Source organism: Mya arenaria, chromosome 9 (genome assembly GCF_026914265.1).
Source record: "Mya arenaria isolate MELC-2E11 chromosome 9, ASM2691426v1".
Classification (NCBI taxonomy): Eukaryota; Metazoa; Mollusca; class Bivalvia; order Myida; family Myidae; genus Mya; species Mya arenaria.
The window spans coordinates 57,047,791-57,073,780 of NC_069130.1; the positions used below are offsets into that span (position 1 = coordinate 57,047,791).

Below are 25,990 nucleotides of genomic sequence, written 5' to 3' on the forward strand. Positions count from 1 at the left end.
ATAGAAGTGGAAGCCGCTTATAGTCCATAAACAGTAATGTACACTCTGAATTAAATTAACACCAACCAACTTCAAATCAGAAATAAATACCTACCACCCCTTGTGTTCGGATATCATTGCGATTTAAATCTGATCTCTTCAGTGAGGGACAGACATCCAAAACTTTGAACCATTTCGTCATAATGTATAAAAAAAGGCTTCGAAAAGTCTTGGAAAGTAAATCAAAATAAAAACATGCATTTTTATTGGATCTTTATATGAAATTCAACCTAACATTACAATCTTGTTCATAAATCAAATTCTTTAAACATAACATTCAAGGCTTTATATTTAGTTTGCCATCATGCTTCTCAAAAGCGAATGAAACGTCACATTCTATAGTTCTTTGTTTGTAAATCAAAACTTTTTTTCAGCGCAAACAAATAGTTATCATCACAAATACAAAAAGAACGTCAGAATGTTAAGTACTTTCATTTTATCAAAATATGCTACCAACAAGCTTATCCTTTGCTTAAGGCCTTTGATTTTTGACAGCTCAATGTTTACAAGCCAAAACAGTGTTATATAGTTTGCAAAGCCCACTTTAAACTGCCACCAACCTACATACCTAAGATTGTTACTACTCACAATTCACTAAATTGTGGCTTTGTTTGACCAGATATCTCTCTTTGACTTTCCTACACCCACAAATATGATCTAGAGTCTTCATGACCCCTTGCTTGTGCCATAAATTATGTTGTATCAATGACCTTGTTTGACACGACATTAAAATGTTTTATTAAGTAATTCATGAGCTGTTATAATTTTCAAGAAATTAAAAAAATAATCCTCATGTCTGCCATTACAAAGATTTTAACCCCAGGGGCAAGACTAATTTTCAGAGGCATATTAAGGATTTGGCATAAAAAGAGTGCCCTATGGGAGCAAAACTAAGAAAGTATACCGACTTGCCAAAGCATACAAAGAGTACACAGTTTTAATGAGTTTACTGGGAATTATAGTCAATTAAAAGAATTACATAGCCATTTAAGTCTGAAATATGGCACTTAATTGCATTCTTTTCATTTAATTTCCCGGATATTGACATAAAAAGAGAACTTGATCGGTTTTAGAGGGGCACCTTTTGTAATTTTGCTACCTTTTTAATAGTTAAATATCTTTAAAGCAGCGCTGAAATGTAGATCAGTTATTGATTGATAAATTACATAATGGTTATAACATTATGCTTATTATGATCAAAATAAAAGAAAACTACAAGTTTCACCTAAAGAACCATACTCTTAATAAGTTTTATCCCAAATTAAGTCACTTGAAATCATTTGTTCAATTAATTTATACTGAAGGCTGAACAAAGAACATTTAACCTTCTAGATTTACATGTCTACAAAATTGCCTATTTAAGAGTGGCCTTCATTGTGGGATAAAAATATTCATAGTGGGAGGTTAGTTTTCAGTTTTCTTTATGGGAATAACCGACATCTGTAAACAATTAAAATCTTGATGACTCAGTCTGATAATTACAAAATGTAGACGTTGCTATTGCCTCCTTCTGTAACAGGATATTTAAACTTATGCAACATGCATAACATAAGCCCCATACACTTGAGGGGTGGGTGTGCGCTATATTTTTCTACATAAACTTGTTAAACAATTGAAACAAGAAAGTGTGGGTAGAAAAGCCATTCAAACTTATATTTACCAAGAAAACTGCTGCATGGGTAGGGGATGAGGGGTGGGTCGGTGTGTGTGTGTGTGTGCAGGGTGGGGGTGGGGTATTATGTTGTCAGAAGGCCATGAAATAGGTTTGAGAAGTACTTGACACAGTTATGAGCAGTTGGCACATTGAAACTACTAGGAGTCGTTGTGCACGAGTTAATACTTTTTCAGACAACAGGATGCAGACATATTTCGCCATTAACGCAACAAAAAACCTTTAACGCAACAAAAAACCTTGTACGAGCGGATATAAAATCTTCACAATTAATAAACGAATAGCTTGCCAGACTGCAAGTAATTCATTGTCCTGTCCGCGTGTTACACATTTATTATATAACCTTTCTGCAGCACAATCTAGACGACCGTCTTGATCGATTTTACTGGACAATTGCTAAACCGGTCGTTTAATGTCAATACTTTTCCGAGAAAACATGAAGAACGGAGTGAACAATAACACGAAATAAATCTTCCTCATAGTCTCTTTAGTCACAGCCTGTCAAATTCAACTGTTAGTTTAAACCTTTGATTCAAGTTTGAAAACCCTGTGTATGACTAATATCAGTAATGATATATACCCGTTATACCTTTCCCACGAAACTATTAAAGTTTGCGCGATGAGATAAAGTTCAGCTTACTCAATACATGTGCATAAAAACGAAAGTATAATACAATTATGTATAAAATTACTTACGGTTTCAGATGATATATATCCAAGCGCCACAAAGGCCAGGATTAGGGTCCAAAGACCCAGATTGGGCCCCATCTTTATTGTTTATCCGTTCGGGTCAACCGTCAGGGCTAGAGTTAGCCCTTGCCTGTATTAACACCAGAATGTAATATCCACTGATCAATTGAACTTCATCCGGAAGGATAAGAATGTGGACAATTTCCAGCAGTGGGTGCAACTCGGCAATTTAGGACAGAGAATCCACAGTATAGACAGCCAGCCCGACAACAAATATTCCTTTTTCTTTCCCTCTCAGCCGGCTGACTAACTAATGAGAAATTCAGCAGCGAAAAAAACAACCCTGCTTGCAATACTCGTATATCCCCGTTTCACTTCTCCAAAGCTATCACAAACTCTTACTGTATTAACTACACCTAGCCGACACCGAAAACCCGGTTGAGACTCAACCGCTACTGCTATTTCTCTTTTCTCTAAAATAGCAAATTCAGCTGAAATTCGTTTTCACGGGCCGATGGGTCGGGTGTCGTTTTGAAGCTTTCTACTCCCCCGTTGACGATCACACATTATTTATACGCCGAAGAATGTCTTCTTGATGTGGAATATATCACAAAATTATACGTTGAACAAAAGTGTAGAATTTCTTTTATAGTCTTTTGATTTATTTTAGAAAAAAAAAATGAATTCAACAACCTGAGCCCAAATCCAGTGTTTAAAGCGCATGGGCACAGGACTGAAAAGGTCAATTTAAATATTGACTTTGTAATAAGAGTTATGAATTTAGCCTGAGTGAATGCGACAGGTTTATTATATACGTTTACGGACGATCCAGACAGGATTATAGCTTGCATAATCTTTACAAGGGAGTCATCTTTGCTGATCTATTTACAAGAGTCGTTATCTTGTCTCGTAGAAATGAGGTCAATAAAATTTCTTTATGGGTATCGTAAATGCTTAGGGATTCGTCATGATAGGATGATCCGATTTGACTGCCGCGATAGCCTTATGTAATTTTTGCTGAGATTTACACTTGCGTAGCTCCACGTAGGCACTATTAGCACGGGCATACACATTAATTTTCCAAAATGGTATTAAAAAATGAACTGAATGAGGGGCTATATTCTACAGGTTAGCGTTCTTTTGCGAACACGTCCGTGTGCATCATTGTAGTCTATTTTATGATATAGAGGAAAACGCACCGAAACACATCCTGCATTTAATTCAAACAGCCGTGGGGCATACCCCGGACCCCCTTAGCAAACAGGGCCTGCATATCAATCCTGATCTATCTACGCCCCGGATTTATTACTAGTGTCAGATTGTCTTAAACTTTGTTATTTGTGCATTTATTACACATTTATATTGTTGTTATAAACTGCGAGTCTTTGTTATAAACAAACAGTCCAGTCAATTGGAATAAAGCAATAAACTTTAACATTGTGATATACAAATAGTCTTATAAGATTATTTATTGAGGATAAGCAATCAAATGCTTTAATCGATTAAAATATTATCAGAGAAAGGGAAATTAAGTTCAGCAAGTTGTGTTGCTCGTGCGCTTGATCTTCAAAATTGCGGCAAATTTTAAAATGGCACCCACTTCCTAAGGTTTTCTCTAGTAAACTTGTTTATGAAGAATTTAATTACATTTGCTTATCTAAAAGCTCAGCATATTTCTGCAGCTGTTTATGAGCCAAACATAAGATCGATTTTTGAAGATAATTAGTTCCAAAATGAAGGAAATTCGTGTACGTAAATCACACAGCGATTGCGCCACTATTTGCCAAAAGATTTGGACTGAGCGATTTTCCAGCTTTAAAACTAATAAATTTTCGTAATAAACCCAAGGAAAAAGTGCAACAGTGTATGTTTTTGCAGCCAGTGTTTTCTTGGAAATTCAAAATCCTCTCGTATTTCCAAGGCCAGTGGCTTTATGCCTGTATTTTGAATCATGGAAAGAGAAGCAAAATCTGAAGTCCGCAAGATTTCATGACAAAGTCAGTGGAAAAAAATCGTGACGAGATTGGGAATTAAAGCCAATATGAATACAAACAAAATAGCATTACCCCCAAGCTGAAGGTGGAATCATTCAGCAGGATTGTGCGTAAGTGTGTGTGTGTGTGTGTGTGTTCGTTAGAAGGAGGCGGGAGGGGGATGCTTAAAACAATCGTATGAATGTAAAACAAACATCTTAGAACAGGAGTGTGTGGGGGAGAGGGGCTTAGGAAGTCCCTTTTCATCTATAGGTATTGTTCTGCATGTCAGTAATTGTTCATCATACAACTGCTGCCAAGTCAATCAAGTGCCATGTATATCAGTCCGCATCTCAATGCTTATTTCACTAATAGCAGTAATGTGGAAGACTCAATTTCCTGTGGTATCCGTCCATGGCGGTCTGAAAGGAAGATTTTAATTTAAGATTAAGATGAAACCTCCAAGTTCCAGATTTTCCTATTAACTGTCTTCATCAATTTGTAATAAATGTGTTCATGAAATCTGTCTAGGGGTAATTGCATATTTTGCAGAGTATTTAATACACATAATTCTTAGAAATTATGGAGATGAAACATTTATAGATATTCAATTTTAAATAACTAGATATTTCTATGCTTAATTAAACATTAATACAAATGATTCTTAGAAATTATGGGGATGCAACATTCAGTGTTCCATAACTAACTTGGCCTTTAAATGCTTGACCCTTTACATTCTAAGACCCCTCAAGTAACTTAACACAATTATCTAGAGATTTTCCAATGACTGATATGCCATCTGGCAGTTTATGACCCTGTTTTTATAAAAAAAACACTGTTTATCAATTGTCTCGTGTCAGTCATGTAAGACCACATACGTGCAGTTATGGAGAGGTCATTAAATGCATAAAATTTATCTGCGCACACTGATACAAGTTTTGTCTTGATATTTTAATAACATGTAAAGTTTTATTGCTGAATATGAAACATTATTACAGATAATTCTTAGAATTTTTCGGAAACGCAACATTTATTGTTACTGTACAAAAACTGATTCTGATGTAATCCCTTACCCTTGGTTATCTTTTTCATCTTGTTAAATTCCTTCATTAATCTTTTTAACAAGATCCATGGAGGTGAGGAACAAAAGTATTTTATGTATGCATCTTTTTGGACATAATGCAAGCTTGCAAGAACAACTCCTGTGGAAGCAAACACTTGCTCGAATCAATTGGAATAACTCTATAAATATGTTAGCCAGTTATGGGACTTTATATACATGTGGGTACATGATAAATATGTAAATCTAATGTTGCAACTACATCAACCGTTTTTGGTAAATGGTGTATTTTGAGCCTGTGGCCTTTGATTACTTGAATACACTGAATTGAATTGTCATAGTAAACATTTGTGGCAAATTCTATGCTTTAAAACATTAAGACAATGCTTACTTTTTGCAGGCAGGCAGCCACTGAAAATGATAAATTTGGTAATAGAAGGGGGCATTGGGCATTTTTGGACATTTGGTATCAAAGATAACTGAATCAAATTTACGGAAAATGATTTATTTCTGTTGGTACATTCCATAAAAAATAATGATAAAGCAATAATCATTGTTTAACATAATTACAAAATACATGAAAATATAAAGTGATAAAACTACTTGTTCACAGACTGAACATACTGTTGTAATGCCACACAGAAAACACACACACATTGCTGGAACTACTTTCTTGTTATGTAACAACTGGTACAGAAATATATGCACACAATCAAGAGTCTTATGTCATTGATGTCATTATGTGTAACCTGGAAGTAGGATTTGTTATTGGGCTCAGGTGTAACCTATGAATGCAGGGTTCTCAATAAGTTTAAACCATCTCAAATAGTGAAGTAACCGACCAGCTACTACTTATTGTACTTAAAATTCACTTATTTTTCGAAATTTGACCCAGCAAAATTGCCATTTGAACCGTACATTTTGGTCGGCAGCCAAATCTTATTGACAACACTATGAATGGTCATTAATATGCATAAATAAAGCTAGGATTTGTTTTAAAACAAATAACAATATTGTTATTTTCAGGTCTTTAATGCTGAAACTTAATTAATAATTCAGAGATTGGTTAAATCAATGCTATTAAAATACAACAGTGAATGGGGTATGGCTATTCTATGATGATTTGTACACAAAAACAAAGAAAATAGTATTGATAGAAGTTATGAACATCCATGTAAGAAGGACACAAAAACAAAATGAAAAAAAGAGAAATAACAAGATGGCCAGAAAAAAAAGATTTGAGGCTGAGGAAAGTAAGACTACAGACATAATTGAAATTACACCATACTGTAACACAGGTGTTAATCGAGGATGTGTTCTTCACACAGAAAGCTGGTTAGATTTATAAACTGATATGTAGGTTAAAAAAGTTTGGGACTAAATAAATGCCACTTTAAACAGGAGACAAAACAAACACTGTGCGGGTATACTGTTCTGACTTAAATGTGGGTAAAAGTACTTGAACATAAAAATAAACATAATATATTGTGTAATGTGTATCTTCCTCGTTTATCATGTCAATGTACTGTATGATTACAGGCACGTTCTGCATAAAAAAGCAATGATATAAATTACATGTTACAATATCCTGTACATATGTTTATACACTGTTGTACCTGCTAGCAATATGAAATAAATGCTGAAATATTTATGGCTATTCATCACAGACCGTTTTGTTGTCAAGTTCTAAAATGAGATTCTTTCCTTAAAATGCAGTAAGCCCTGATTTCCCGAACAATTGTACTGCAAATGTCCTGTATCTGGAACAAACTTAGCTGACTTGTTTGCTTTGGTATAAATTGAGATTAGAGAGTTTTAAGTAAAAGCTGTTCTGAAAATGATCGTTATAAACTTTAACTATGTTTTGGTTAATAAAATAAAGTTTAATGAAGTCACTTAGCTAAATGAAATATCATACTTAAACCTGTTCTGCTTAAGATATTTCGAGAAATTTGGGCCAAAAGTTGACATATGATTTATTAACTAATTTTGACATAAGTTTGAAATATACTTAATCCATCAGCCCTACACTAACAAGAAGATTTCAGTGCACTGATGCATTGATGAGGGCTTGCACAAAACTTGTTTGCACAGGGATACATTAGTTTTTGTCTAGCTAGATCAATGTCACTTTCTCAGAAATGACACAATGTTCTAATGAGCTAGACTTGTTGCTTGTTGATTCTCTATATTCTGAAATCCTGCTTGATTGTTGTCTGCTGGGCTTGATTTTCTGTCCTGAAGCTGCCAAGGGCCTACTTGATTAAAACCTGCTGAGCTTGATTTTTGAGTCCCAAGATCAGGGATGGTTCTACTTGATTAGTGTCGTCTGCTTCTAAGACTTCTTGTGACAGTCTGGTGAATGTCTGGTGGCGTCTGCTGAAACATATCATTAAATTGTTAGATTTAACAAGTACAAATTAAAAAGTAACAAGTGTGTCGCTGAACAAAGGCTTGTCTGTTTTGTTTGTTTTTGTTTTATAACTCGACAATTATCTAAGCCAGCATTATTTGAGCAATATTACCTTTTTAAGTTATGACTAAGGATAAAGTTTTTACACACTGACAACAAGGCTATGACAATAACTAGAGTTTTTTCCTTCGAATATCAGACAAGCTAACTATAAGTGTTCAATTATTAAAAACAAGAGCCCTACCAATGGATGCTCTTGCTTACCTGGTTTTCACGCCTGATTAAGGGAGATAACAAATATATTTTTTTAATCAGAGTAACAAGAATTACTAAACATATTCTAAGTTTTAATTTTTTAAACGTGCCTTTTCCAGGTAATGGGGGTCACCAAGCCTTTGCAACATTACTACGGTACCCATACTTTAAACCTTTACATTTTAGAATTGACAATGATTAATTTTGTTAAAATTACTTAGATCCAAAAATAGTTTCCATTACAAAAGCAATACCAAAGAATATTCAGATGATTTATTTAACTGTCATATTTCCAAACATTTGCTTCATGATATTACTATTATCTGAACATCTTGGCTGATTCATTTGTCCCTGTCTTAAATCTTTTGAGAAACTGTGCAATCCTTGTTTCATTAATTACTTTACAATAAGCAGAGACAAGCAACTGAATGATCAGACATGCATTTTGAACACTGCCCAGATTTTTGTTGTACCTTTGTCTAAACATGTGCGTTATGCAGACATGCACATTGTGCAGAATTAGGCCTAAGGTAAAAAAAATCATTTGTCTGATTTTTTTTTTTAAAGTTGAGTTGCTAGGTTGAATTATCTTTGGACACAGAGCTTTTACTTAATATCGGTTAACCATTTCTTAGCAAGCCAGATTTATTTTTCAAATAAAATACTCTCAGTCCTGGAAATATGAACAGGGACAGGCGGTGATGAGAAACTAAGACAATTTTCCTTGGCCTTACATGTAAAAAACCCACAAAACTAATTATGTTCTTGATTTTGAGAAAGGCACCAGAAATCTTGTTATTACTACTGAAACAACTTTTATTGCATCAATTAAATACCCAATTATGCTTTTTGGGTATGAACTATAAGCACAAATGAGCTATCTCTATAAAAAAATTGTTGCATTGCAATTTTGTGTACTTAAATTGTATTTACTAGTCCTGTTATGTGGGTAGAACGTTATCCTCTAGGCATGATTATTATGAACTTACAGCTGAGCCAACATAATCAATACAGATGCCAAGTCCTGAGAGTTTTCAAAGGGGATGTTAACGTCATTTGAATACATAACAAAAAATCATGACATGTTTTTGAAATGTACCTACATAATGACATGACAAGCAATCATTAAACATCTGCTACAAAGCATACCTGTAGTTGCATATGTTTTATATGCATATAGGAAAACAAAATGTACTTCATAGTTTAAATGTGGTGGAATTTTTTATCTAAAATAATAGCTTTATCACCAAAGGCGATAAGTACCCCTACTGAGTAATGTTGAAAATGTAAATCTTTGTAAGCATACAAGAGTCATTAACTGTATTGGTATTACGATATGGCACCGAAGCAATTAACTTCTTCAATCAAATAATGTTTAAACATGTCAAACTGATAAGAGTACTCTTAAAAATGCTAAATGTAATTTAAAGAAGTATTAACAAAATCTTAACCTAACACCAGCTCCTTGATTATATCCATTGGTTCGGAGGTCACAGGTGATCAAACTTTCTAAACCTACCACAAAGTCCTTGGTTTTATCCATTGGTTCGGAGATGAAAAATACTTCCTAAACCTACCACAAAGTCCTTGGTTGGATCCATTGGTTGGGAGATGATAAAACTTCCTAAACCTACCACGAAGTCCTTGGTTGGATCCATTGGTTGGAGATGATAATACTTCCTAAACCTACCACAAAGTCATTGGTTGTATCCATTAGTTTAGAGATGATAATACTTCCTAAACCTACCACAAAGTCCTTGGTTGTATCCATTGGTTAGAGATGATAATACTTCCTAAACCTACCACAAAGTCCTTGGTTGTATCCATTGGTTGGAGATGATAAAACTTCCTAAACCTACCACAAAGTCCTTGGTTGGATCCATTGGTTGGGAGATGATAAAACTTCCTAAACCTACCACAAAGTCCTTGGTTGTATCCATAGGTTTGGAGATGATAATACTTCCTAAACCTACCACAAAGTCCTTGGTTGTATCCATTGGTTGGAGATGATAAAACTTCCTAAACCTACCACAAAGTCCTTGGTTGGATCCATTAGTTTAGAGATGATAATACTTCCTAAACCTACCACAAAGTCCTTGGTTGTATCCATTGGTTGGAGATGATAAAACTTCCTAAACCTACCACAAAGTCCTTGGTTGGATCTATTGGTTGGGAGATGATAAAACATCCTAAACCTACCACAAAGTCCTTGGTTGTATCCATAGGTTTGGAGATGATAATACTTCCTAAACCTACCACAAAGTCCTTGATTGTATCCATTGGTTGGGAGATGATAAAACTTCCTAAACCTACCACAAAGTCCTTGGTTGGATCCATAGGTTTGGAAATGATAATACTTCCTAAACCTACCACAAAGTCCTTGGTTGGATCCATTGGTTGGGAGATGATAAAACTTCCTAAACCTACCACAAAGTCCTTGGTTGGATCCATAGGTTTGGAGATGAAAAAAACTTCCTAAACCTACCACAAAGTCCTTGGTTGTATCCATAGGTTTGGAGATGATAATACTTCCTAAGTAAACCTACCACAAAGTCCTTGGTTGTATCCATTGGTTTAGAGATGATAATACTTCCTAAACCTACCACGAAGTCATTGGTTGTATCCATTAGTTTAGAGACGATAAAACTTAGTAAACCTACCACAAAGTCCTTGGTAGTATCGATAGGTTCGGAGATGATAATACTTCCTAAACCTACCACAAAGTCCTTGGTTGTATCCATTAGTTTAGAGATGATAATACTTCCTAAACCTACCACAAAGTCCTTGGTTGTATCCATAGGCTCAGAGATGAATGTTTCCTCCTTGTACAGACGATGCTTTCCTCGCCCTCGACCCGCAGACTTTTTCTCAGATTGGGGATCATTTCCCACATTTTCCCGGGAACGGGAATTTTCCCGCGATTGAACATTCCTGGAGTTATCTTCCCGCAATGGTGATTTCACTGGGGATTTGTTTGGTGACTTGTTGGGACTGAATGTCTCTGATATGCTGTCCAATATCCTTTTACCTTAGGAAATATATAAAAACAGGTCAATGTCATGTAGGAGTATTTTGTTCTCAACCTTGGTACATTAAAATACATAAATACAAATGGATATTATAAATCCTCTTGTATTTTAGAACCTCATCAATGAACACAAATTACATTTCTCAACCCCCACACTGCCAAAACAATTTTGGGCCAAATTGGATATATATTGCGGAACAAAACCAATAGCTAATGGACATTCTAAAACAGGGGTGGTATTCAATATGCAACTTAAGTCTTAGGGTCATGCATCATTGGCTTCACTCAATCTATTAGTCAGTTATTAATAACAAGTAATCCCATTAGCTACATCGTTCTTAGATCCAATTAAGACCAATATTGAATACCAGCCCTGATTATCACCATATCTCATTCTTGTTTTCATAAGAAGCTACTGGCACATTTTCAAGTCAACAACTGCAAAAACAATTCTTTTTTAACTAACATCAATTGTATGAATAACTTACTAGTCCTACCCATAGGAGATTCCCGGAAGGATTCCAGAAGTCGGTGTTTGGCTGATCGCTTTGAAGCTCTCTGGGGACGCCTGGGACCCTCATTCTCTTCGTTCTGAAAATGTGAGAAAAAAAGAGAAATGAATGATAAAGTGATGACATTTTGGAATTATCTGGAAATGAAGGATATTTTGACAATGGTTATGTCTGTATTATAGGTTCAGTGTTTGTATAATGGGGTAAACAGTGTTGATTACCTGGACAAGTATGGTTACAGTCAGTCCTCAAGACTGAATCTATTTCACAGAATGAGACACCAACCTTTGACAAATCCTGAGTCGACCCATTTCTTTTCCGTGTACGTCGCATAGTCTTGGCAGCTACTGGGGGGGTGGCATCGACTTGTACATGAGAGGAATAATCGTCACTCTCGGAAATCGCTGAGGTATCTGCTGGGTTACTGTCCCGACTCTGGCGCTTTGGAACAGGGGGCTTAAAATATGATTAAAATTTAATTGCAATGTTAAAATTTGATGGTTTATTCACCTTGAATGCATGTGAAAGATGATAGATGTTGAACAAAAATTTCCTAAAATTTAAGTTTTGATCACTGAAAACATTTTTGGCTTTATACTTTTAATACATCAGAAAAATGATGTTTATACGGTATATCAGCAAGAATTTTCGAAAACTGTTTTTCAAATGCAAACAAATTTTGGAAACATAATCACAGCAGAACGAATATCAACATTTGTGTTATACATGCACGATTGTTTTCTGCAATATGTGTACCCAGTTTAATTCGAATATTGTAAAACAGTTTCTGAGTTATGGTATTAAATAGTTGAAATTTTTGCATGATACAGACAGTGAGGACACCAAGGCTAACTAAGAGCAGACACAAGGGCCATGTAAAGAAACCAAATGAACTTTTACTTACAAGATTCTCTAAGCCTTCTGAGCTTGGTCGCTTCTTTCCCCTTCTAGATGAGCCTCGCTTTGACTTCTCTGCAGATTCCTCACTTGTTGAGCCTTCCCGTGTAGTGCGGCCTCGTCTTCTCTGGCTCCCCGGTGATTTATCAAAAGTCTGAATCTCAGGTTCCGACATTTGTGGAGTTTCTTCTTCAGTTTGGTTGGTGCTTTTCGGTGGACTTGGTCTCGGAGGGGGGTTTCGTGAGTTTTGTTTGACAGGGGAACGGTGGCGGACTGGTGTTTCAGAGGGGTCAGGATTGCGGTGCTGGAAATTATTTGTGTTTTATGAAAAAATCATCTCATCAAAAACCATTTTTCAAAAATGAAATTTATAATATATTCACATATTATACAGTCTGATATTATATGACATTTTTTTTGTGCAGTTGTTTTGGTTGTTCTCTTAATTTGTTTTTACGATTGCTATAGCAATAAGCAACATTTAACCTATAACAAGAACTGCCTTAAATACTTAAAATGGCCAAAAGAAGCAAATATAGTATATTTTCAAGTACCTGTTGTGGTGGTGATATGGGTGTCTTGGGTTCTGGCTTCACCTGTAGGCCGGGTGTATGGTTCAACTCCTGCAGGTTAGATGCTATCTTTGCTCGCTCATCCTGCCAGCACTAAGAAATGGGATTAAAAAGGTAAAGTATGAAGAATATTGGTGTTGGTGTTGGTATAAAAAACATGAAGCAAGTAGGTCTCAAGGAAATATAGTTGAGCTAATGTGGACGAAATGCTTTTTTCCCATGTTAGTCTTTAAAGTAACACATTTTAATGTTTTCTGTTTTGAAATTTCAAAACATACCTGATTTTCATGTTTTTTCATTACTAGAGCACATTAAAAAGTAATGCAAATGTTTTCTCAATCCTAAAAACAAAGATACTTTTTACTCAGTAAATATCTGATAGCCCTGCTGTTAATCCAGGTAACAAAATTACTACAGGTGATTGGAATATACAACTCAATCATATGACACCTCTCAACCAATCAGATAGTTCCCATGATAACTCTTAACTAGGCGTGCAAACAAATGGCAAAATTGATATTCAAGAATTCGGTATTTTATTTTTATTATCAAATATTCGATTACCAAAATGATTTTTAGATGTTAGTATGAAGTCCTTAATTGGTCAGAACTGTCATTTAAATGTAAAGAAAATCATTTAAACTTGTTTGATGTTACTTGTTATTGTAAAATTACAGGAACTGTTTATAGTACCCAAAGATGGGCCCCTAACTGACATATGATGCGCGTGCAGTGTATTGTTATCTCATTCACGTCACTGGCATTAGCAGCCAATCATTGTGAAAACAAGCCAAACAAACTTAATACACTTCATCATAGCTGCAGGCAAAAGGTTAATTATTTCATTATTCAACAAAATAAAGAAACACGAATATTCAAAAAGCAATTCTGATATTCAAATTCCAAACATTCGAACAAATATTCAAATACCCGTTTGCATCCCTTCTCTAAAACCAATCAGGTAGTTTCACTGATGTAAGATGTATAAACAATCATGTACCTGGGTAATCTGCATTTCTTTTTCCTTCTGCTGTTTGATGATATCTTTCAGTTGTTTGACTTCTGAATCTTTCTTCTTCAAAACAGCTTCCAGGCCTTCTACAAGTTTATCTCTCTCCACTCGGAAATCCTGCCAAAATGAAAATGTTATAGCTTATTTTCACTCCATATGTTAAAAGACTCTACACTGTACACACTTCCAATAGTAAGTCTGGCCTATATAAGAAATAATCCTGGCAAAAAATAAATGGAAATACAGTCGAACCCCCTTGGCTCAAACTCATCGTTGGCTTGAACTGGATGTTAAGGACCTATTTCTATATACTGAAGGTAAACAGTCCCGCTTGGCTGGAATTTTCCGAGGCTCAAGGTATTTTGCTGGTCCCTGGAGTTCGAGCCAACAGTTTTGGACTGTAAATTGCTTATTTAAAACTGTGTGACATAAATATCATGAAACACCTAAAACACCTGAAATTTCTTAATGCTACACCTTACAAGCCAATACTTACACAAATGACGACCTGTAAATTCTGTAATTAAGTTTTTATAACCATAAATAATATTTGCATATTACCTGTAGTTTTTTCTCCAATGTAGCCTTTTCCTCCATCATGGCAGATAACTCCTTCTCCTTGGTTTGCAGCTGGAATGTCACTTCCTTTTTCTGACATTTAAGATCCTGAAATTATACCAATACCTCAAAAAGTTGACATTCCCCTAGCCTTTTTGTTGAGAAAGCTCACACTATATTGTCCACAAGGGGTTATGACATTATTTTTTATTTCAGTACCGAAGTCTGATTGGATTATTTCCACATGATTGAACCAATGGTCTTCAACGTAACAAATATCAGTGATTCTTTTATACAAACATATTTGGTCGAAAACGTTTCTTTAACAATAAATACTGATCTGCAGATTTTTTTTATAAGTCTTTAGCTGTGATTAATATTCATTTCAAATCTGAATAAAAGGATTGTTAAATAAATTGGGTGTTAATGTTGTATGAACGCAAGACTAAATGCTAACAAATCTTCTAAGATGCGCTAGCTTGAGTTATGGAGTTTTTTTGCTTGCCCTTTTTGCATTCATACATCATGAACACGAAAAATAGCTATAAATCCTCAAAAGAACAATAGAAATACCAACCGTGATGTCACTTACAAAGAAATGACAACAACATCGTGACTAGATATTACCATACCCTGAGCTTTCCCTAAAAAATAAACAACAAACATAAAGGCTAACAATGCTTCCCTACCCTGATTTTGGCCTGCAGTTCCTGGGCAGCTTTCTCAGTGTCCCGTTTCATCTCCTCAATGTGTGTGGCAGCCATCTTGTCTGTCCCCTGACTATGTAAGTCTTCCTCACGCTTTCGAGATTCTGTTTTGATAGGCAAAAATTGTTATGTAGTGTGATCAACATTCATTTGTAGCTTTGACCAATTAACAATATTCAAGATGTTTGGGCTGATAAGTCCCACCGACGGTTAACTTTCATAATCACTCAAAATTGACACCAGTAGTGGTTTCTAAACAGTAAACAGACTATAAAGTGATTCTATAAGCTATCAGAGTTCATCACAATCAAGCTAAATGAAATTAGTTAAAACTAAACTAAATTTCTGACAAACACATAGAATGAATATAGAAGAAAACATTGATTTTGAATACACACAAGTGGAATGTTAACCACTAGAGACTAATGGCTCCATACCTGTAAGGGAACACTCCAAAGCCTTCAGTTCCTCGTTGTTTTCTTTCACAACAGAATTTAGTTTGGCTGTAAAAAAATTAATACATAATTACAATAGTGTTAGGTTTATCTAAATAATCTTTATAGTTAACAAGGGCGGATTTTTCATTTTGACTTTTACACCAAAAAAAGTACCAGTAACCTAGATATTGACATGGGATGACCCATATTTCCACTGGTCTTAAATACCATGTTGACAAATATCATGACTGAGTTTCATAAACATCTTATAAACACTGCTGAATTTATGAAGAAGAGCACTGCAAGCTCTTTTTCAGTCAATAAAGGGGCATAACTTGAATATTTTTAAAGCCAGAGTTAAAGGCCTTGCTACACATGTGGGCATTGTCTTTAGTAACATGTGTACCAACTTTTTTTAATTGAAAAATAGATGATCTAAGAATCAAAAAAAGAAAACACCATTTCCTACTATGAATTTGAATGTACATGTTAGAATAAAAATACAATTCAACCTACACTACGGGCTTTTAAGCTGCCAAAAACTAAAAGATAAATCAAGAACATATAAACTTTCAGACTTTCTAAAACCCCCATCAAATTGGCATTTATTACACTACCACACTTTCTTTCCTATATTACACATACCTATTTGTTTTTCTGCATCCTTCAGGTTCTTTTGGCACTCTTTTAACTCGCACGACAGGGATGCTTGTTTCCCCCTCATTTCATCAAGCTTCACTTCATTGTCCTTCACCTGTTGGTTATTTGATTGAAAGAGTTTGAGATTTTTTATGAACTTAGTATAAAGGTTTGTTGTTTGATAAAAGAAGTGTTTGAGAAATATTTTATAAGTTAAGTACAAACACTTCCAGAAAAAAAGGGAATTATTAAAGGATTATTTTTTTCCATACGAGAAAAATTCTTACTTCATAGAGAAGTGGCCACATCAGCTACCCCTGGTTAATACCCTCGTTATATAGCTTTAGAGAAAAAAGGTTTATCTATGAAGCTATGGATAGAGGAGCTTAGACATAGGAAACAATGACATCATATTTCCTGTTTATGTCCTATTTACTGTAAGACCTTCATTGCCTTTTTATGGGTCAAATAATTATACAAGATACATGCATATTCAGTTAGCTGAACACTGAACACACCTGATGTTTAAGCATGTCGCGTTCAGCTTTCAACTGTTCTGTAACCTTGGAATCCTCCGATGCAGGACTGCCCTTTTCCAGCAAAGCCTGGTACTTGTCTCGTATCTCACGGTAATCTGAAAATGAAATTGATTTGAAATAATTAAACCTTGCAACTGGATAATACCGAACTGAAGCTTTGTAGCTCAAATAGCTGTTTTTGTTCCTTATGAAGTACACGTCCCCATTTTGAACACAAGATAATATCCAACTACTATTGGATGACACTGAACCACCAAGGGATTATACCCAATTCATCAACTTCAGAAATCTGCAGCTCTCTCTCAGGACAAATATATCTTATTTTATCATCACACACTGTCGACCCCTCAAGTTAATATTTGTTTATTTTTGGATATGATATAACACATAAACACACGCTATGTATGGCTTTTTACCAACAGAAACCACTACCCAAGTAACATGACCTAATCTTTGTAATACCCCAATACCACAGGATAATGCCTAACCAGCTTCACAGTTCTGTAGCTCTGTCTCCTTCCTCTCCACAAGCTGGTCAAGTTGTTCCAACATTTCTTCTTGTTCTTTCAGCACACCCTGCAGAACCTCTACTTTATCTAACTGGTTCTGGCGATCTGAAAAGGTAAAAAAATGAAAATATATATATCATCTAACCAAGTGAAAACTGTAAACTGGAGCTTTTCACTCTTCCTTAATTGTATCTTACAACTAAAATCTTGAGTCCTAATCCTGGCTAGAATTCAGTACTTGTATTTGATAATGAGGTCAATTTCTGGCTTGAATCTAGTACGGTACTTTTATTTGATAATAATATCACTACACCTTCTTATAACACTTATAAAAGAATTCATATCTAACTATCGAGGGTTTTGTTTCAGGATGGTGGAATGAGCTCTAGCCCTCTATTAGTTCATTTTTCTAGAAGAAAGCTTGAAATGAGCTTTCCAGAGACACCAGCCTTACCATTCTCCAGTGATTTCAGCACCCCAGTCTCAGAGTCCAGCTGTCCCTGCAGATTCTTGTTGAGAATGGCCTTGCTCTCGATCTCTCCTTCCTTGCGCAGAATCTGCAGCTTCAACTCGTTATTCTGGTCCATGTATTCCTGTACACGCTTGTCCAGGGCTCGGCCACTTTCACTGCTCTCAGCCTGCAATGGGTAGCAATTCATACTGTGGTAAAGTTGACAACTTGATCATGATGAAAAGCAGTTTTCATAAAGACTTAACCACATGATTAAGTACAGTTACCTTCTTTTTCAGTGAATTACTGCAATCAATATCTTCGTGCAATGGTGTTGAAAGTATGAGTCTGTTCCTGATTTTTCTGCTTGTGTTGGTATGTGGCTACCAGGCCAATTTCCCTTTCCTTTTGTACCGTAGTTTATATCCCCTTTCCAGTGTCTATACCTCCTAACCATTCCCTACAAACTTTTCCCTTTGAACTGACCACTTCAACTACAGCTTTCTTTCTATATCAACCAGTAGGCCATTGTATAAATGCTGATTAGTTGTCCGCAAATCTGATTTGATTTGTTAATGAACTTTTTGGTTAAATTTGACCTAACTAACAAATAACCAGTCTTATACAATTGGCTGCTGCCTATTTATGATTCATACTGTTCTGTCTGTACATACCTGTAGTGTTGGGAATCGGTTGCAATTTTACTATCGATGATCGAACACTCAAGTAACCGATTATCGATAGTACAATGGGTTTTTAAAATACTAGATAGTACCTGAGTTGTAGTTTTATTCATGTACAGTATTAAACTCTTAATCATTATATGCATATACCTTACATGTATGTCTATGATTGAAGTTATTAAGTGTTGTTGTATAACAAATAGTTCATTTTCTTGCTCATTGTGGCTTTCATCAGCCATTTTGTTAAAGATAACATCTGAACACTTACTATTCTTTTTTTTTCGATAATCGATTATAACTAAATACTATCGATTGTCGCCGATTTCAGGCCCAACCAATCGATTTTCGATTATAATCGATCATCGGAACATCACTACATACCTGGTCCAAAATTTCGCAATTGATCTAAAGTCCCTTATAACAGGATCAAGCTATGATCACAAATTTTGTATTCGTATAAATATTTTCATTCTACTGTGTTTTGAGACTTCCATAGGAAATTGTTGATAAAGAGAATCATGATAAACTGTATTTTGGTTTATTAATTCAAGCATAAGCAATTATTTGGCTGAAATAAGATATGATTTAGCTGTTGCTTTAAGATATTTAGAGAAACCAACCCCAACCCCTTCCCTATTCCTCACCTCTAGCCTGGCTATGGTGTCCCGGGCGTGAGTCAATTCCTGTGTTTTAAGCTGGAGCCTGGTCTCTATTTCAGCCAGCTTCTCCTTCCACTCCAGATTGGTATCTACCACCTCTCGGAGTTGATCCTTCAACTGCTGCTCTCGCTCCTTACTCTGAAACAAAGACACAAAATGATCTTCTCAATGTGCACACACTGGGAATACTTGGAATAAAGGGCCTGCACCCTGTTATTTTGAGGAAGATAGGTAGTAAACTTCTGTAACAAAATTATTCTGAAAATCTTTATGACAAATATCAATGGCCATGGCTATAGAGTAAAACAAACACATCTGTAATACAACTAATAGAACTAGACAAGTAATTAAAGCTAAAAGTAACATTTTGATAGCGGAAAAGTACCCTCTAGATTCACGAAGCAAGTAAACACTGAAAATCTGCCATTACCTTGTTGAGTTCCAGCTTGGATACAGGGCTGCTGATGGACTGTCGTGTCTCGACTGACAGGTAAGAGGCTCGGGACCTGCGCGGTGTCTCATGCTCTCGACCAGATCCTCTGGACTGCTCTTCACTGCCAGAGATATCATGACATTATATAATTTGAAACACATAACTAAGATTAGGATATAAAAAAAATAGCATGAAAAAGCAGAACCGTATATAATTTAAACAGTCCAAATTCTACTTTTTCTTGCAAACAGATGCCCACGTTCTATTCATTTAAGTCCATCTTAAATCTGTCTTAAAGTCAAAACAGACTGGACTATGACTAATTCATTAATAAAACAGACCAAGGTCAGATAATTTACCAAATAGCAATATTACAAAAAATATAATTTATCAGTCATTCATGTTCAGTAAACATTTTAAACAGAACTGATTCCTTACCTTAGCTCCGCCTCCAACCTGGTGACATCTCCCTGTAGCTGAGTGACCTCCCTTATCAGCCCCTTGTTCTGTTCCTCCAGTTCCTGCACCTTTCCTATCAAACTGTTCATCCTCCTTTCCTGAACACGATCTCCCATCACTCCATTACCAGTCGAAACAACCCCACTGACTGTTGTCGCATTTCTCAACTTAACTTCCATGTCTGCTATTTTCTTTTCTAGTGTACCTATCTTGTACTTTGCCTCTAACAGTGCATTTTCTGTCTCTATCTTTTCTTTCCTAAGTTTTCTCACTCCAGTCTGTGGGCTCATGCAATGAGCCTCACTTGTTTCTGCTAAAAGTTTCTGGTACTCTTCATTCTTATGCTTTTCAGCATTGTAAAGTCTCTGTAACTCCTCAACCTTTTCTAGATTTGTTTTATCACAGCCATCATCAGATTTCTCTGACTCCTCCTTCACAGTGTCAATATCACCCTTGAGTCTCTTTTCTAATTCTTCCACTTTTTCTTTCAGTGTTGAATGCTCTTCCTTCAAAAGTTTCATTTCCAATGTCAGTGTTTCACATTCTACCTCCTTCAATGTTAACTGACTCTTCAATTCATTTTCTATTTCTTTGACATTTTTTTTCTCAAGTGTCTCAGCTTTTAATTTACAATTTTCCTCTTTGAGTTCTTGTATTTCCGCAGAAAATGTTTGCACTTTCTTGTCCAAATCTGACATGTTATCATGCTTTTTAGATTTCATCCTTGTCAGTTCAACTGATAGTTTATTGCACATATCTTCCATTTCTGAGTTCCTTTTCTGCATATTCTGCAAATGTTCACATACTTCATCCACTTGAGAGTCCAAGTTTTCAAATGAATTATCATCATTGGATTGTCCAATGCACAACCATATCCTATTAAACTGTGATGAAACAGAATTTATCTTTTCGTTCCAGTTTTTAATCTGCTGCTCCTTTGATTGCACCACATCTTTCAAATTGGATACATCTGTTTCAAGTTTGTTCATTTTCTCCAATTGCTTATGAAGTTCCACCTGTTCTGATTTCAGTCTACTATTTTCCTCTTCCATATTATGTAATTGTACCTTAACATCCTTCAAATTGGATGCATCCATTTCAATTTTGTTCATTTTCTCTAATTGCTTATGTAATTCCACCTGTTCAGATTTCAGTTTGCTATTTTCCTCTTCCATTGTATGTAATTGTACCTTTGCATCTTGGGCATCTTCCACTTTCTTTGAATCCAAGGCCATTAGGTTCTTTTCTTTTTCCTGCAATGCATTCTCTCGTTCCTCTAATTCTATTCTCATTTCCTTCAGTTCATTTGCGCTAGCAGATAATTTTTCTTTTAATAATTTAATCTCTTTCTCATATTTATCAAGTTTTTGCTCAGCTTCTTCAAGTTTTGAATCAGTCTGCGAAAAGTTTTCCTCTAACATATCCATATCCTCAATCTTTGATTCAGCTTTTGCCAATTTTGTTTCTAATGATAAACACTTCTCTTCAATGCCCTTCACTTTGTCCAATTGTTGCTCTAACTCTGATTTTTTTGCACTTTCATTTGCCAAGCAAGTTTCAAGCTCCTCTATTTTCTGAGAAGTCAGTTCTGCTCCAGATAACTTGGTTTCAAGTTTTTCAAATTTTTCTTCAAAGACCTTTATTTTCTGTTCTTTATCTCTCTGATCCTTTGTGAGATTTCTCAGATCACCATGTAGTTCTTCCATCTGTTCATCCCTTCTTTTAATAACTTCTCTTAATTCCGATATAACATTCTCTGATACTTCCAGTTCATCATTTCTGTTATCTACTTCTTCTTTAAGCTCTTTGAAGGTATCAATTTCTTTTTTGTAATTTTCAATTTCATGCTTACTGCTTTCAATGGTCATAAGAGCTTCCTCTAGTTCTCCCTTTACTTTATGATGATGTGTTTTCTGCTTTTGGAGTGAGCTTTTCAGTTCAGTAATTTCTAACATAGCGCTACTCAATTGTTCCTTTGTTGAATTTTTTTCTATACTTTGCTTCAATTCATTAAAACTAGCTTGCAGAGCTTCTAGCTCTGCATTTTTGTCTTCAAGTTCAACAGCCTTTCTGTGTAAATCCTCATGAATTGTAGTCATATCATCTCGGACTTCTTCCATTTCATTTTTCACTACTTCTACCTCTTGGTAAATTTTGTCTGTGAGTTTTTCTTTCTCCATCTTATATTTCTGTTGTTCACTCTCTTTAGCTGTCAGTGCTTCTTTCAGATTTGCATTTTCTTTTTCAGCAAGCTCCAATTTCTCCTCACAGCGTTGTTTTGCGTCAGTTAATTCATCCACTTTGTCTTTCATTTCTTTTAATACCTCTTCCTTATCATCATGATACCTTTTTTCTACTTCTGACATCTTCTCTTTTAGATTTGCAAGTTCTTTCTCAAGTTTTAGATTATCATCTTTCAATGATGACAATTTCTCTTGATCTTGCTTCAAGACAGAGCTATTTTCTTTAATATGATCCACTTTCTTCTTGAGATCAACTATTTCTCTTGCCTTATCATCTAGCAATTTGTCCTGCTTTATCAACTCTGCTTCTTTGTTTGCAAGGGCATTTTCAAGGTCTTGAATACTTACCTTGTATTCTTCAATCATCCTTTTTGCTTTCTCATATTCATGGCCAATAACAGCAAGTTCTTCCCCGGTTTCTTTCAGCATTGTTGCTTTTCCAACTCTGGATGTGTCCAAATCAATTATTTTCTTTTCTTTCTCTTCCAGTTCTTGAACAAGACCTTCATTTTCCACTTCCTTTTCATTACTTTTGAATTCATATTCAAAACATGTTTCTGTTGCCTCTTTCAATGCACATTCTTTGGCATTAATGTAGGCCTTCATTTTCTGCAATTTATCTCTAAGTAGTTTATTTGCCTTGTCTTTCTCTTCAAGTTCCTTCAGGAGAGCATCTTTGTTGTTTTCAGTCTTATCACTACTCATTGCAAGTTGCATCTTTTCAACTTTTGGAGACAGAATTTTGATTTCTTTTTCTTTGGATTCAAGATCAGTTGCAGTTTTATCAATCATTCCTTTCAATTCTTTGTTTAGAATCTCTAGTTCTTCTGCATGTTTCTCAAGCCCATTAACTGCTTCTTCTTTAGTAATCAAATCAGTTTCCAACTGAACATTACTCTGTTCAAGGTTTTGGACTTTCTCTTCTAACCCAATGATCTGGTTTATTTTATCATCTAGCTTTTCATTCATTTCTTTCAGTTTCTTCTCAGAATCTGTCAGTTTCTTTGATGTGCTAAAATAATCTTTCATGAGTGGTTCCAGCTCTTTGATCTTGTTTTCCAATGTTATAATCTTCACATCCTTATCAGAGGCATTAGAAGTTTCAACTCTCGTAGCATTCGACTCATCTTCACTTTTCTTTACAGACAGTTCTTCAATTTTCCTTTCCAGCTGAGCATTTGTGGACCTCGAAGCATCTAGAGCCTTTTCTAAATCTTGCACCATCTTACAATTCTTATTAAGCTCACACTGAATAGCTTTGACTTGTTCATTAACATCATGTTTCATAGATTCTTTCGGGGAACTGCTGATACCGCTGCTATTCGATGATGTATTCAAAGGCGACATTGGGAATAATTTCATTCTTACATCAGGCGATTTCCCAGAGCTTGCAGGAGACTTTAATGATCCACCAGGTGACTTTGATGGAGACTTTACACCACAAATCTGTGCCTTGTATTGGAAGATCTGGGACTTTAGATTGGCGATTTCGCTATTAAAACCATGGATAAGGGCATCCTGACTACATGCATACTCTTTCTGGGCATTTTCGTACTGGCTTCTCCACCGAGAGGCTTCTTGTTCTTTCTCAACAAGCTGGTCTTCAAAGAATCGTGCCTTGTTCCGATATTTGTTCACTTCACCTATAATGGGCCATGACAGGGATTGCAATTGGATAGTTTGAAAGTGTATATCATAGTGTTTTTAAAAGCCTCAAAGTTATTATTGTTAAATGCTTCAGGAATAACCAACCATTCCAAGTACCAAAATTAAAAAGCTGACAAATAATACTAATTAACAGGTTGGTATATATATTTCTGGCATGCTTTGCATACAAGTCATGCCATTATAATATACTTTAAACAGGATGGCCTAGCATAAGCCTGATGCATGATTCTTTATATCTGGCTCCACTGTAGTTTAGGCCATTTGTTGCTATTAGAGATATGTACAGGTAAGTTAGGTTCTCCAAAGCTGGTTTAAGGTATCGGACATACACGTAAGTTATTTTTGGATGCCTCGTTAACCCATAATTAAGTATCATTTGAAAGGGTTTAAAAAGTTGATGAAGAATATGGTAAACTTATACCTAAAAATATTTACAAACATGTTTGTGTGGCCTTGGAGGAATGCAAAACAGGTCGTTTAATGTTCAATATAAGCTAAAATAGAGAACAAACTGCAAAAACTAATTCTTTGATTTTATATATAAATTATCAGTAAACTTGCCCCTTTCAAATGATATCAAACATATACAGGATGACCTGGCATCCAAATAAAACATTGTTACCAATGAAATGACCAGCCTTCTTACACATGGGATACCTCAACTTACCAGTGATTTCATAGGTGTGTTCACAGGGCTGTATTCACTTACATCTCCTCACTAAAGCTGATTTTTATTTGGATGTAAAATGCTTTTATAGGAGCAGGGGACGGTAAAATTGTTGTATGTGTTACAAACAATCTTTTCTAAAATCAGGCACACACCTTTTGTCAAATAAACTATATAATTGATATTTTGAAACATTTAAGATTTTAGTTTTCTGAGTCTGAAACTCAGACTCAATACATTAGTAAATATGAACCCTGATGATACCATTACTAACATGAATTACTACACTGGTGTTAAATGTATGTGCACTCTCAGTTGGTTCTCAATCGTTACAATACGATGTCCTGTATGTGTTTTGTCTGCTTCTTTATATTCGAAGCTTTTCTTCTAGTGTTGATAGTTCCCAATTTTAAAGGTTACTAGTATTTTGAGAGCTTACACAAGAATATCTTCACCTAGTAGCTTCAGGAATTACTGTTTGAAAGCAGATACCAAAGTTAATGGATGCCTCTTTGCTGTTGTTCATGAGGCATAACTTCGCAATAACTACTTGAGCCAGCAGAAAGATACCCATGATCATGTTTGTTTTTTTCCTGTTGATAAACGGACATAACTTACTGGATCTAGAGTTATGGGATAAGCTAAAGATGTGCTTTTTGTTACTGATGATACAAAAATGTATAAACTGAAAACCCCATCCCATCCGTGTATGAGGGATTCAGGCAGGGACTTGGACCCCTGTCGACATTGTTTAAAAAGACTTTGCCAATTTCAAGGTATTTCTATTTTAACTGCAAATGGTCAGAAAAGAACTACCACTTTGCTGTATGTTAGTCTTAAATTAAAAGCTCTTAATCCTGGGTGAACGGTTTAATCCTGGAGTTTATCATCTCTGCTGTGATAACATGTGTACCAAGCTTCAGGCAAATATTTTTAACTCTTTTACACAATGATGAGACTGAGGCTATGACAATGCCCGGCCATTTTTCTACTTTCTAAATAATAAGACTTATTAGGTAGAAAATGAAACTTTGTTTGTAGTACTATCCTTATTGTTAAGAGTGACCTCTCTATAATAGAAATAGTGACTTCCATTAGTGTCAAGAGTGACCTATCTATGGCAGAAATAGTGACTTCCCTTAGTATCAAGTGACCTTTCTATGACAGAAATAGTTACTTCCCTTAGTATCAAGTGCCCTTTCTATGGCAGAAATA

General features: G+C 35.4%; 2 protein-coding genes across 8 annotated transcripts in view; both read right to left on the reverse strand.

The window, feature by feature from the left end:
- LOC128203075 (basement membrane-specific heparan sulfate proteoglycan core protein-like) overlaps positions 1-2,875 on the reverse strand; it is a 140,528-nt gene extending 137,653 nt beyond the window's left edge. For all 4 annotated transcript variants that reach the window (XM_052904339.1, XM_052904341.1, XM_052904338.1 and 1 more), the window contains exon 1: positions 2,408-2,875. In XM_052904339.1, the coding sequence (XP_052760299.1) occupies positions 2,408-2,479 (72 nt within the window). In that variant the 5' untranslated portion in view covers positions 2,480-2,875. The remainder of the gene's footprint in view (positions 1-2,407) is intronic.
- Positions 2,876-5,933: 3,058 nt separating this feature from the next.
- The window catches only part of LOC128246928 (kinesin-like protein KIF20B), a 38,559-nt gene continuing 18,502 nt past the window's right edge, over positions 5,934-25,990 (reverse strand). For 2 of the 4 annotated variants that reach the window (XM_052965483.1, XM_052965482.1), the window contains exons 22-38: positions 20,177-24,083; positions 19,736-19,859; positions 19,291-19,443; positions 17,967-18,150; positions 17,492-17,617; positions 16,983-17,098; positions 16,471-16,579; positions 15,826-15,891; positions 15,371-15,492; positions 14,685-14,789; positions 14,112-14,240; positions 13,094-13,204; positions 12,547-12,843; positions 11,928-12,098; positions 11,619-11,721; positions 10,877-11,130; positions 5,934-7,813 (exon numbers count right to left, since the gene is read on the reverse strand). In XM_052965483.1, the coding sequence (XP_052821443.1) occupies positions 7,754-7,813; positions 10,877-11,130; positions 11,619-11,721; positions 11,928-12,098; positions 12,547-12,843; positions 13,094-13,204; positions 14,112-14,240; positions 14,685-14,789; positions 15,371-15,492; positions 15,826-15,891; positions 16,471-16,579; positions 16,983-17,098; positions 17,492-17,617; positions 17,967-18,150; positions 19,291-19,443; positions 19,736-19,859; positions 20,177-24,083 (6,137 nt within the window). In that variant the 3' untranslated portion in view covers positions 5,934-7,753. The remainder of the gene's footprint in view (positions 7,814-10,876; positions 11,131-11,618; positions 11,722-11,927; positions 12,099-12,546; positions 12,844-13,093; positions 13,205-14,111; positions 14,241-14,684; positions 14,790-15,370; positions 15,493-15,825; positions 15,892-16,470; positions 16,580-16,982; positions 17,099-17,491; positions 17,618-17,966; positions 18,151-19,290; positions 19,444-19,735; positions 19,860-20,176; positions 24,084-25,990) is intronic. The other 2 variants (XM_052965485.1, XM_052965484.1) reach the window with 2 other exon arrangements.